Source organism: Arachis hypogaea, chromosome 20 (assembly GCF_003086295.3).
Source record: "Arachis hypogaea cultivar Tifrunner chromosome 20, arahy.Tifrunner.gnm2.J5K5, whole genome shotgun sequence".
NCBI lineage: Eukaryota > Viridiplantae > Streptophyta > Magnoliopsida > Fabales > Fabaceae > Arachis > Arachis hypogaea.
The window spans coordinates 125,544,584-125,558,817 of NC_092055.1; the positions used below are offsets into that span (position 1 = coordinate 125,544,584).

Here is a 14,234-nt window from a genome sequence, read left to right on the forward strand (position 1 = left end):
ACCTTAACTATCTTCTCCATATTTTCTTCCCAATTTATTTACTTTACTATTTTACTTTCTGCACGATTGAATATTCAAATACTCTTTTCTGTTTGTCTAACTAATCCTATCAAACACTATTGTTGCTTAATCCATCAATCCTCGTGGGATCGACTCTTACTCACGTAAGGTATTACTTGGTACGACCCGGTGCACTTGCCGGTTAGTAAGTGTGGTTGTAAAAATATCGCACCATGTACTACCTAGCTGACTCTCTTAGTCTATCACCGGAGTCTATCTAATGTCTCCTAATGCAGCTATGAAGGGCAATGCATTGTGGAAACCGGGCACTGAAAGATCCATTTGCATGGAAACTTCCAAAGCACTAACTAAAATGACTGCAACGTTCGGATTACTTGACTCCTGCTCACCAGCACTATTACTACTGCTTGCTTCAAAAACTCCCGAACCATTATAGATAATCAAAGTCATGTCACTCCCGCTCGGCGAATCAATCGCAAGTCCCAACCCAGAGAAAGAAAAAGGCGAAAAAGGCAGAGTGAAAGGATTGACTAATTGGTTGAATAAGTTCCAGAGGGGAGGTTAACAGAAGGCATGTTCCCATCCATAAGCAAGGAATTCAAAGGCCCATAATATCTACTAACGATTGGGGGGAAGATGTAGGAATCGAAAGACTCTTCATCTTCCTCAATGGAATTCCGGGCTTAGGTCCCCGCTCAAGGGTGATCTTTCCCATCCCAAGAGAGATGGTAAAGTGGGCTTCTTTCACGGCCGAATCATAGAAGAGAAGGGCGATCTTATACTCGGCTTCTGCTCTAGTGGTTGAACGCTTCTCCCTTTCATTGGCTTCCACCGGCCTGAACTGTCCTAGTCTGAACTCTTTCACCTTGTCAACTCGGACTCGGGCAGGTGAGTTCACTCATATCCTCTTTTCCTTTGGGGTTGGTTACTGCCCCATCCCTTGAATTGCCTTGGGACCGGCCTTCAAAGAAAGTGAAAGCGAAGAGAATTGAAGCTCGACCGAGACTAATGATGTTAAGAAAAGGCGTTCTAAGGGCCCGCACCTCCTCTATCAATGAATGTGACCTCAGCGGAGGAAGAAAGCTCCAGCTTTGGTTTGAAGACGCTCTTCCCGATAGGGATAGATTAAGAATATCTATTCCATCTGCTCGTGTTCGTGACCCTATAAGAGCAATTTGTTTTCCCTATCGGTCGAGAACTGCCTCCTACGCCTTAGCTACTTTACTAATCAGGGTCACATCACAGTCCTACCGGCAAGATAGATTAAGACTTAATATTCCAACCTCTTTTTCTTCACTCTCTGTTAGAGGTATAGAAGAGTTGACCTTTACTAAACAAGCTAGGGATTCATGACTAGCTAACAAACCTCTACCTATGGCCGAGGTACAAGTCACCTCCGTACCTTACTTAGTCTTTACTTTTGAACTAGATAGAAGGGCTTCTTGGCTTGCTCCCGCAGGTATGAAATCACTTGAGTGGCTACCTTTTCCTGATTTCATTCCATTCTCCATTTCAGGAGCGATAGCAGCTGAAGCTTTAGGGTTCATTTTGCTTAGTGCGCTTGAATTAGCTTAGTATGAAAGGAGTTACGGAGCCCTTTTTCTTTGAGGCGCTAGAGAAGTTCTATTTTAAAGCTAGACAAGACAACAGGAAAAAAGGAAGGTAGGTAAGATTCTCACCGAGCCCTAACGATAGATGAAGCAGGGTAAATTCGGTTAGCTCACACTGGATTTCTATTCCGATCTTTAGCTACCATCCCTGACGTTGGTGGATTTTGCCGCATCTAGTAGGGGTCACTTTGGTTCTGAAAGGTATGCTGCTGGCTTGGTGGATATCGCCCTATAAGGGATTTCTAAATCGACTGGATCAGCTGGAACTACACAAGGAAGCAGGATTCATTGTTGTTCTTCCTTTACAGAGTCAACGGCCTCAATAGGCAGGAATAGAAGGTGCAGGAACATCACTACCTACAGACCCACCTTTGATGGGCTTCTGGAGGAGGAGCTAGAGAAAGGGGTTCCTCGCTCAGCAGTTTCGAGGTCGTCCAAGACCTGACTTGAAAGAATTCTGACTATGGGCTAGTCAAGCAGTTGGTGTCTGGGAAGAAAATGGATTTACCAACAGCTGTGATGAAGGGTGCAGGAGGGAGCTTTTACGAGGGGAGTACTCATAGTCCATTTAGGCCCCTGTCCTTGATTAGCTTCCTGGAGTGGTCTATTCTTAGACGGTTGGACCAAGCATTGCTACGCCAAGTGGCGTGGTATGCTAAGAAATCCGGATGCCTCAATCCTGGTTTGATGGACCTACTGTAGTTCGATCGATAGGGGTTAGCCCGATCTTATCCGTTTTGGACAACTAAAGTCTTTGATTTCATCATCAAATATGACAAGAAGGATTAAACCTCGTGCGAGAACTTCGTTTATCTCATTAGGATATCCTGGGATTGTTGGTTGCCAGGGAAGAGTCTGACTCAGCCCATTCTATTCTTTAGTAGAGGTCTTACAACCTCGAGACAATGAAAAAGAGAATAGAAGATTCAGTCTAACAACATGTTTAACCATACCAAAGGTAAGTAGTCAGTCGCCAACATTCCATTTGAATTAGTGAATATGGGCGATAGGCAGGTACGTAGTCACTCAGATTAATGCAATCTTTCCCTATCAAAGCCTCCGCTATATTATGACTTTGAAATCAACGCCCTGCCGTCCACATAATGATCGGAAAACGCAGGCTATCTAGAGCCCTTAAGAGCGAAAAGAAGATCAGAAGGAGGAAGTAAGGCCTTCCGCCCACGAGTTTATGGTTCCTGCAGGCAACCTGGCATACCAATCGAATGCAGTCTCATTGATTTATTTTCCCTAAAGGGGAGCGGAATCCCTTCTAGAAATGTTTAGCCAAGTAGCAGCTAAGAAAGCATTCGCTTTTCGGCTGGAATCGAAGCTGTGGATAGATCAGCAGATAGGTTGCTGCGGATAATTTATCCGCTGTTGATCAAATTAATCATCTTCAAGATCGTCTGAACTGTATACCTATTCCCTGGTCGCTGGTATATTGATTTACTAACAAGGCCTTCGTACCTCTCGCTCCTAGGACTAGCGGAACTAAGACCTGTGAAAGAAACTAGGAGATAAAGCCCTTGATATGACCTTACGGATTAACACAGAATCAATCTCTGACTTTCTTCCCCTTTGAAATCCATTCTTGCATCTGCTTTCCTTGTTAGCCTAGCTAGTCAACATCCGCTCTCTAGAAAACACTTTATAATTCGAATGGGCAAAGCCATTCCCTCCTTTGTTTGAGAGGGAGATTGGTAAGAACCAGAACACGAATAAGTAGCCTCTTGAGACAACTTGGGAAATCAAGGAATTTCGTTGACCAAGAATGGGAATTCGACGAAGATCAACAGTAAAGAAAGCGGAATGCAGCTTCGGGCTTAGCTTCGACCACTATAGCTACTATTGCTAGTGGTCTATTCTTTGATTGATGTGCTGCTTTCAATACGTCTTGAAGGACTAGCAGTTGCAATGGTTCATGTAGCCAGACCCATTGACTATTCTATACGCTTAGCGAATGCCAGCATTGATTCATAATCAAACCTTTTGTCATCACTCTTTATTGGAGAATGGCCTATAGGGCAAAAGAGAAAGCCATTGGTCACTTCAGTCCTCTAACTGCAGACAGAGCATTACAAGCTAAAAGACTGATATAAAGTTAGCTTGACCTATGTCGCCTGAAGACTTAGGGGCTTGAGGAGATAATAGTTTAGTTTAGATTGTGTTACCAGGTCATACTTGGAAAGAGTATACCCAACGGTTTCTAACAAAGAATTTGCCTTCCGTCCGGCCTGTTTCTCTGGCTTCCCGACGAGTTCTGTTACATCCGGCTTGTAAGATCAGGAATTGGCATGGACTTGGTGGAGAGAAACTTATCCGACCTCAACACTTCCCTACGGAGAGTGCGGTGATCGCGGTCTTATCGGTCACAAAGGTATAAGTGTCCGGCTACACTTGCGATGCAGTATATATATATATATATATATATATATATATATATATATATATATATATATATATATATATATATATATATATATATCATTCATTTGTCATCTCATTAGGGAAAATCTTCCAGAAAGGTATAAGTGTCCGGCTACACTTGCGATGCAGGGCCAACAGAATCTCAAATCTCAACTTGGAGCAAGTTGGGGCGAGCCACTACGTTTACCCAAGGAGACTCGTGACTCAAATAAATATCAATTACCAACCTAGAGCAAGTGGGACAAAACCACAACCATTGCGTCCACTCAAGAAGCTCAAATCATCTTAACCCGGAGCAAGTAGGGCAAACTACACCCTTGCATCTACCCGGAGAGCCTCAACAACCAACTTGGAGCAAGTATGGTGAAACCACAACCCTTGCATATACCTAGGACGTACGTTCTCATATGTCCAGGAGAAATAAAAGAGGAGATTCTATCCTCTGACCATCTCGCTAGAGACGATTTTATAATATCAGGAGGAACAAATAAGGGATCCTCACATTCTACCATCTCACTGGAGTCGCACTTTCGAGAAAGAGAGCTCAAGATGAACAATCATGCCCAAATCAGTTTCATAATAAAAAATATAATTTTGTAATCAAAATATGTTTCTTCAAACTTATCTTCACTATACTCCAATATGTTCTCTTCAATCCACTCAGTATACTCCACAAGCACTCTGGCTAATCCACTTGCAATACTCTACAATCCTAAGTCACTGGCTCTAAATTCATAATAAAAAATACTCCTTTTATTTCACCCAATACTCTCTCGCTCGTCCCAAAGTCTAAGCACTAGTTAGAGAATCTTAAACAGTATTTACGGAGGTTTAGAAAGTTAGAGGAAATGTTGAAAGTTCAAAATTGCAATTTTCAATAAACAGGGGTCATGCGTACGCGAGCCACTTGTCGCGTACGCGAGATTTAAAAAAATAGTGTCGTGGACACGATATGCGAGATATCTAGGCAGAGCCCAATACTTGCGTTGCGTGACACTTTCGTGTACGCAATCATGTCAGTTTAACAAAAAAGTTGTTAAATTCAAAAAATCAGTTTTTGCACACCAAACTGCAAACACGCATAATTTTTTCGTTAAAAATTATTTTCAATCCGTTCTTCGAACGTTATAAACTTTACGGACCCAATTTTTATTTGAAACAAGTTTCATCAAATTTGGGGTTTCAGAAGTCAAGTATGACCCGCCAAAGTTGGTCAAAAATTTATTTTTACCAAAAGTTACAAACCCTCAAGTTTTCCAAAACTCACAATTCAAAACCAAACCATTCACAACCAAATCAATATCAACCATACCAAATTCAACCCTTCAACACCTAACAAGCATTCTTTTTAAATTATCAACCCATTCAATCTAAACCTAAACACTCACTTTCAAATCAATTCAATCCACCATTCAAATTCCAACCAAATTTTCCATCAATCATCGTTAAGAATCAAAATCATCATCATTCAATAACATCTCAATCATTAATCACCACATCCAATTTCACTTCATCAACTTCATTCAACAATTTCACTAAAAAAACCACCAACTTCACAATTTACACATTCAACACCAATTAACCAATTCATGTAATTCAAACATATCTTAAGGGCTACTAGCCTAGGTTTCACACAGCATTATATATTAACTACAAGAAACCGAAACCATATCTTGGCCGATTTCTTCTCAAGCTTAAACACCACTGAAACCTCTTTATCACACAAGACTCCAAGTTTTCAATTTGTCAATTTAGCTAGTCTCAGCCACCAAGACTCCAACTTAAGCACTCAAGTTCACCAATTTGACTTCAATTCACACGTATTCAATCTAATTTCATATAATTTACCACAATCAACACTTGGATTCCACAAATTCATCAATTTACGAGGATTTGGCGATTTTTTTATCTTACCTATGGATGCTTGGGGCGCAACCCAATAATTACCCAATGCTAGATTACACCTAAACCATCAAAATCATGAAAATCTCTCAATACCCAAACCAAATTCGCACAAATGAAGAGAATAAAGAACTGGGCAAGAAATTTAGAGATCCTTACCACTTTGTTTATATAGAATTAAAATGCTCAATAAGACAAACACGTGGCCGCAAACGATGCGGCAATCGGAGCTTCGAATTGAAAGTTATGGATGATTGAAATTTGAGGTGGAATAGGGTTTTGTGTTTTGAAACAATAATGAGCAAGAAAGCTTAATGTTAAGCTTATATGCGGGGTTAGGTGAGTGGGCTTAAACCCACTTGAGCTCGGTTCACTCGATTTAGCCCGTTGGTCTAATTTCGAACCAAAAATCTCTAAAATTAGTGTTTAAATTCGTATATTAAATATTTTTACTTCTTCAAATTGTAAACTTTTAATTTTTAATTTTTTTGACTCACAATTAATTTATTAGTTAATTATTTATTAATTTACCGAATTTTATACTTTGTAGAGTGGCCAATTTGATTTTCCATTAAAGCTTTGTAAGTTTGAAAAATTGAAAAAGCTTGGAATTTGTTAATTAAAAGAAAAATATAAAAGTATGTTATAAAGGAATCAACAAAGCATTATCATATTCATAACTTGTACTTGAATATGATCATCTTCTTGGATTTGACAACCAATGACAAGAAAAGATTCTACCATTTTTTTATTTTGGCCAACTAATTTTTAATTGAACTAGTTTTTTTAACCGATTTCAATTAAAAGTTTGAGTTTTGCACTTGAATTTTCAAAGTTACAAAGAAGTAATTCTCAATAATATTCTATGCATCACAGAATTTTGAGCAGTGGATCACCTTATTTTTTAATGGAGTTGATATTGATGCAACCAATCATGTAGTCGGGGCTAGATCATTCCGGTGTCATTCCTTAAATGCTTTAATTTCTTTGAGTTCTTAGGTATTGTGGTCACTGCAATATTAGTTTTTGACTTTTTGTGGCTAAATCAAATGCTGATTTTGTTGTGGAGTTTGCTTTGAAAATTCTTGATAATGAACTTGCATGTTCAAATTAAATTGGAACATTAGAACCATCCAGCCATGCGAGGTGCTTTTATGTTTTGAAATTGTCTTCATGAAGTTTCTCGGCTAAGGGAACAAGCGATGGTTTGGTGATAGAAGGAACTCCAAATAAGAAAGCACCATAATCAATGAGGGAAATAAGATTGATTGGGAAGAAAACAAAAAAGAAAAAGAAAGAAAGAAAAAGATGAATAAAAGAGTGAAGAACGAAGAATAGATGAGAAATTTTGTTTAGCAATGAGTGACTCTAATACTATATTGTGTATGCGGACTAGAATGAAAACAGAAAGAATTGAAAGGAAAATTGAACTTGTATTGATTACCGAATTGTGTTTACATAAACTAGTAGGGAGCTATTTATACATAGGTTATTTTAACTGACTAACAGAAACTTACTCAAGACAGAAAGATAATCTAATAGAATCAGTTGCACACTCCCTGGATTGATACAACTAAATTGCATTATCCTTGGTCAATTCCTCTGATACGTTTAACAGTTAAAAATAAAATAAAATTAATAAAAAATGTTAAAAATAAAATTGAACAAAATTAAATGTTAGCGATATTTTTAAAAGAATAAAGTATTATTTTTATCCCCAATATGTGAGATAAGTTCTATAATTATCTCTAACATTTAAATTGTCCTATTTATGTCTATAATATTTTAAAATTGATTCAATATTATACTACTGTCTACTCTACTAATAGAAAACTAACGATATTAATAGTAGCTAGAATTTCGATTTAACTCTTAAAATCTTTCGATATTACGATTTTAAATGAATTTATCGATTTTACGAAATTTGTACTTAGTCTGACGATTTTACGATTTAAATCTTGTTAAGATTTTACGTTTTACGTTTTTTATTTATTTTTCGATTTCATGTAAAATCTCGATTTTCTCTACCTTAATTATTACCAATGTAGACAATAATATTGCTTACTGTAAACGTGATTATTGATACGTTTGTTCCTTTGCTCCCTAAAAAGGTGAACTGAAAAAACAACACAAAAACTAAGACAATAAAAAAATCAAAGCAATTCTTATAGTAGCTACTGAAATTTGATAAGTTGTGATAAAGTTTTTTTATTTTAGATTTCTGTTTTTGATTATTTTGTCAATAAAGACAGATAAAAATGTAATTGTTATATATTATTATTAGATTAGTCTTAAATTTTTAAAAAATTTTGTTGTTAAAAATATATTTAATATGAATAAAAAACTTTTAAGATAAAACTAAAATAAAATAAAATTTAAAAATATTTTTAAAAAACCCGAAAAAAAAAAAAAACAACATACCTTATTCTAAAATAATAACAAAAGTTAGAAAAAAAAGAGTGTAATTAATTATGTATCGACGACCTTCAAGATACGTATTATTTGGTGGGATATTTTTGTTTAGCCAGCAGGTGGATAGGCACGGTGCTGCGAGAGAGTAGAGAAGACATGGTACTCCTTCACCTCCCCAAACTCCCTTCAACCATTCTAACTCCGCTATCCTCTTCTCCCATCTTTCTCCGCACTCATTTCCTAAACCCAAATCCAAACGCAACCAAAACCCCTCGCCCCCTTTTACTATTCTCCACCCTAACCCTTCCCGCCTCCGAACCCACACCGATAGACCCTCACACACCCGAACCCACCCCCCACCTCCAACTCCCTCTCCACAAGCTCTTCGTTCCCCCCGAAACCCATGTCCCCCTCGACACCCCTACCCTCACCGCCAGAATCCTCAAGGGCTCCAACATTCTGCTCAGCAACTACGCCACCGACTCTCAGGTTTATCAATCAATCAATTATGAATTAAGTCAGTCAGTCACGCTTTGTGGTTTGTTATTATTGTTATCGCTATTGCCAGGTGGCGCAAGCGGAGTTCGTCAAGAGCAGTGTTAGGACCGAGGACTGCCCCTCCGATGGCCTCCCTGAGTTTGCTCTCGTTGGACGCTCCAATGTCGGCAAATCCTCGCTCCTCAATTCCCTCGTTCGCCGCAAGAAGCTCGCATTGACCTCCAAGAAACCAGGTCTCTATCAGCTCTGCTAATTCAATTCGATAGCTTTAAATTATGCTTAGATAAAGCGAGTTCAACTAGATTAGTCAATGCCTAGTATACTCTTAACAAGTAGTGTTTGGATTCGATCGGAGACGGTTAGAGAGACAAGGTTTTACAACAATAATAGTAGAACTTTATATCTAGCGTCCCTCTTTTTTGGAGGTACTGCAAATGAGTTGAAAATCGAACCTATGGTATGTATCTTGTAACTTTATTTTGAAAATGCATAAATTATCTTAAAAATCATCCTGAGATAGCAACAATTTTAAGTTTTTGCCACTATTCCTCGCTCCAAACATTTTTTGGACCCAATACCTCTGTCACCTTTGTCTCAGGATAGTAAGCAAAAGCTACCTTAATATGTGATTTAGGCATATAAGAAGGAAAATCTAAGGGCGTGTTTGGTTTTGCGTTTTTCATTTTTCAGTTTTCATTTTTCAGTGTTTTCCGTTTTCGGATACGGATTTTGTGAAGGAAAAAAAAAAAGAAAACAATAAAAATAATAAAATTCTATGTTCTGTTTCCACATCCTGATATCTTTCTTTCTTTCACAAAATTTTGAAAATGGAAAACACTAAAAGTGAAAAAAAAAATAGAAAATGAAAATGCTAACCAAACTAATTCTGAGTTGCTTCAATAAGGTCATAACTAACCAGAGTGTGTGCCATTTGTTAACATGTTCGTCTTCATGATAGGAGTGTTCAAGTTGATCATTTCATGGAATTTCAAATCGGTGAAATATAGTAGAGAAATTTGCTGAATTTTTTTTATCGGCGATTGAGTTTTTTCCTTGTTTGTTGTGTTTGTTGACAATATTAAATTGCCTATATTCATTTTCTTTTTGCAGGCAAAACACAATGCATTAACCATTTTCGGATTAATGATAGCTGGTACCTGGTTGATTTGCCTGGATATGGGTATGGCTTGCTACTATACCATCTATACATACTCATTTACGCTGTACTTTTTTTTTCTTACTCGATATATAAAGATTGCGCCTTTCCTACTTGCTTAAGATGGGAAAAAATGGAGACTAATATCTGATATGTAAAGACTCATTAATACAATCCGTAAAATCTTATTTATGAAAGTTGTATGTGAGACTGTGGAGCAGTAGAAGGCCATCATATTTAACTTCTGATAGATAAATTTTATGAGCTTTGAAATAAGTTTATATGGTATTGTTTAAATTTCATTATAGGGCCTTTTTCCAGGCTATGTTATCCATTCTAGCTATGGAAAATCGAAATTCTCAATTTCTGTTTCTGGACTATTAATGTTGAACAATGAGTAATATTACCTCGTTGACTTGGAAGGCATTTATAGCAATTCTGTCTCGTCATCAGGTATGCATCTGCACCGCAGGAGCTTAGAATGGATTGGGAAAAATTCACCAAGGACTATTTTCTTAACCGGTCAACCCTAGTTTCAGTTTTCCTTCTAATAGATGCCAGCATTCCTGCTAAACAAATTGATCTCGAGTATGCTAGTTGGTTGGGCCAGAATCAGGTAATGCATTGAATATATGAAGTCCAACATTTTTTTATGTTCCGCTATAATCCCTGCATATCCTATACGATGGACATCACCTTGAATGTATGAAGTTGTCAGGGTTGTCTTTGTCTAGGTGCTGCCACAAACTCCATATTTCTAAATAGTATTTTGTATGCTTATGATCATAGTTGACAGGCACGAGTTACTGCACTCATCTCTTCATCATGTAGATAATCACTTAATCAGCGCCATATTCTGAGTTTACCACACTCAAGTTATAGATAGATATTGAAATTTTTCTCTTCGATCACCCAACCATTACCCAGTCTCATACTCATGTCAAACGTGTTGTATTGAAAAGAGTTGTTTATCTACGACTACACCAGACGGAAACATGAGTAGTCAATAAAATGCTTATGTTATGCACCTGTGTAAAAGGTTAACAAAGCAGATTGAATAGGTTCCCAGTTAATACAGTTCTCCTTTCAGATCCCAATGACCATAATCTTCACCAAATGTGACAAGCGGAAGAAGAAAAAGAACGGAGGCAAAAGACCAGAAGAAAATGTTAATGACTTTCAGGAATTGATACACGGCTTCTTCGAGACGGCACCTCCGTGGATCATGACCAGTAGTGTTACTAATCAGGGTCGTGATGAGATTCTTCTCCATATGGCCCAGCTAAGAAACTATTGGCTCAAGCACTAGAACTGGTATGTCATTCTTGAACAAGTTGCTATGATTTTGAGTTGATATTGTCTTTTGTTCTTGGTGGCAACTAATAGTAGACTCTATATTTCTCCTGCTGATGATTCATGCTCTAAATTCATACAATTTCTCATGTTTATAGCAATCCTGAATTGGTTTTAAATTGATCAATGCATTGCGTATTCGTTCTTACAGATAAACATGTAGGTACCAGCTAATATAGTTATCATAGCATTGTATTCTATGATGAGCATTTCTATATTGCTCAAAGTACATACCGGGCCTAAAGTAGGATAAAGAACATTATTTGGAACAAAACTTCATCCAGCGTCCCGCTCCGGTCGAATGCGAGGTTTCACTTTGAGTCATCTTGTTTATCCTTATCTCACATTCATTAAATTTGAGCCTTTCTTCAGTTGAGGGTTAGTGGGTGACAACGTTGTATTCTACTGTCTCAAAAGTAGATATGATCTTTACCTTTTACTACACCCATTTTTATTACTTCTTTTCAAACTATGTATATTCTCATTTTCAGCTTCAAGCAGCTATCTTAGTTCAGTTCTATGCTTTCCTATATATCTACAAGCTATGTCATGCACTAATGTTTTTTTTTTTAAATAATTTTCGGGTCATCTGCAGTTATGCTTGTTTAAGGATTAAGGTTAGTTTTGATTCCGATTGGATTTGGTTTTGCTAACACATGATTTTTGGGTCATGATGGAAAACTAGGTTGACCCTTGATTTTGTGTATGGATTTTGTTTTTGCTATTTTGGGCTTTAAGTAGGAAAATACATTGCTGGTGTCCAACTTCATCGAAAAAGAAGTATGAGCTATTCTCCAAAAAGAGAAGTTGCTGTCCAAAATTACTCACACAAAAACCAAAACAAAACAAAAGAAAGGTAATTATTGTCCTTGTGTTATTGAATATTAGAAAAAGAAAGTATAAAATGAGCTATTGCCCAAGATTACATATACACAAAAAAAAAAAAAAAAGTTAAAGGAACTATTGTCCTTGTGTTTTGAATGTTAAAAAAGAAAATGTCTCAATAAAAATATAAAATAAAAGATTAACCAAAAAAATGTTTCATTATACCAAAATTCTACTCCCTTCAACCGTCGAAATATTTTTTTTCACAATTATAATTTCAACAAGTATCTACACTTAAAATATTTTTATAACTATGATAGGTGTAAAGATATTAAGTAGATACAAAAATCAGCCACTTAATCAGTTATTTGTAAAAAGTAAATGTTAAAATATAAAAGATAAAATATTGTTTTAGTTCCAAATATTTGAGCTAAGTCCTAATTTTGTCTTAAAATTTGAACTTTGAAGCGTCTAATTTTTATCTCAAACATTTTATTTCGTCCTATTTTAGTTATTTGGTTAAAATTAAAATTTTTTTTTCAAAAAATACTTTTTTCTCCATTATGATTTTTTTTCCTAGTTAGCAACAAACATCGCAATTGTAGTGATTATAGTTGTTGTAGTAGTGAGTTAACAGGGAAAGTGATAATAATGTAGGAGAAAATGATAATTTTGAAAAAAAAAATTTATTTCAACTAGAGGACTAAAATAGGATAAAATAAAACGTTTTGGTTAAAAATAGTACGTTTCAAATGTTAGAGACGAAATCAGAATTTAACCAAAATGTTAGAGACAAGCAATATTTTACTCAAATGCAAAATACAAATTGAAAATGAGTTAAACCACATATATATTTATACATAAATATATGATAGCTGATTTGATAATTGATTTTTTATGTGTACAACTATATATAATATTTTTGTACACCTATATGTTATTTTATAAATATTTAAAAGACAACGACCAACACTACAATTTGCTAGTAAAATAATAATGTAACGCTTAATTTCGTTAACTCAATGAATTTGTTGGTATAGAAAAATAATAGTTTTTTAATAAGAAGAGACTCACGTCCAGTTGTTTTCATGTAAAGTTAATAATAAAAAATTGTTAAATAATTTGACAGAGTTAACTAAATTATCTAATGATTTTTGACTATTAACTTCATATAAAGACATTTGTACGTGAGTTTTCCACTTTTTTAATATGGTGGAAACTCATATGTAATTATGTTCATGTGAAGTTGTTAGTTGAAAACTATTAAATAATTTGATATATTTTATCTATTGACTCAATTATTAGTATTATATAAAGATAACTGTATGTAAATATTCACCTTTTAATAATGTTAATAAAAAAAATCAACACGACAGAGTATGAGACTATAAGTGAAATCATCCTTTTTCCATAATATAATTATCAATTGCGGGGATAGCTCAGTTGGGAGAGCGTCAGACTGAAGATCTGAAGGTCGCGTGTTCGATCCACGCTCACCGCATTTTATTTTATTTTATTTTTTTTTTCTCACTTTTCTACTACGAAAGATAAGCTGTGCATAGAATGATAGATACAATTTGCAACCTGTTGCAGATTGAAGGAATAACTGCTTTTTCATGTCCTCTTGAGACCCTTTCTTAGATTTGTATAACAACACAGTCAGAGATTAGTACTACAAAGTAAAATAACTCATCTATCTTTATTTGCAAATATTTATTGTCGGGAAGTACATTTTATGGGTAACGTTTGTGCAGTGATGCGCCTGACGTGCACCCTTCTCTTCTTGACCATAGGATTAACTTAACTCGAGATATGTGCCTGTACCAGGTTTTCCACTGTAGAGTCTATTGCCATTTATTTCTATGCTGTGTAAAAAATAGTTATTATATTATTAAAAAAAATAAAAAATAATATTTAAATTAAAAAATATAAAATAAATAATTTTTAAAAATTTAGAATTTATTATAAAAGATACGTTAGAATAAAAATTAGACACCAATTTATTTTTAATTATTACTCTATAGTGACTT

The 14,234-nt window shown here is 35.8% G+C and overlaps 1 protein-coding gene and 1 non-coding gene across 2 annotated transcripts; both read left to right on the forward strand.

Moving 5' to 3' along the window:
* The first annotated feature begins 8,417 nt into the window (after positions 1 to 8,417).
* On the forward strand, positions 8,418 to 11,897 carry LOC112783890 (GTP-binding protein At2g22870). Its single transcript, XM_025826967.3, has 6 exons — positions 8,418 to 8,861; positions 8,941 to 9,103; positions 9,981 to 10,050; positions 10,480 to 10,642; positions 11,117 to 11,340; positions 11,531 to 11,897. Exons 1-5 carry the CDS (start codon positions 8,529 to 8,531, stop codon positions 11,333 to 11,335), a joined length of 948 nt encoding a protein of 315 aa, XP_025682752.1. The 5' UTR covers positions 8,418 to 8,528; the 3' UTR covers positions 11,336 to 11,340; positions 11,531 to 11,897.
* Positions 11,898 to 13,632: 1,735 nt separating this feature from the next.
* TRNAF-GAA (transfer RNA phenylalanine (anticodon GAA)) lies at positions 13,633 to 13,705 on the forward strand. The gene has a single exon. It is a non-coding gene; the product is annotated as a tRNA-Phe (tRNA).
* The last annotated feature ends 529 nt before the right edge of the window (positions 13,706 to 14,234 follow it).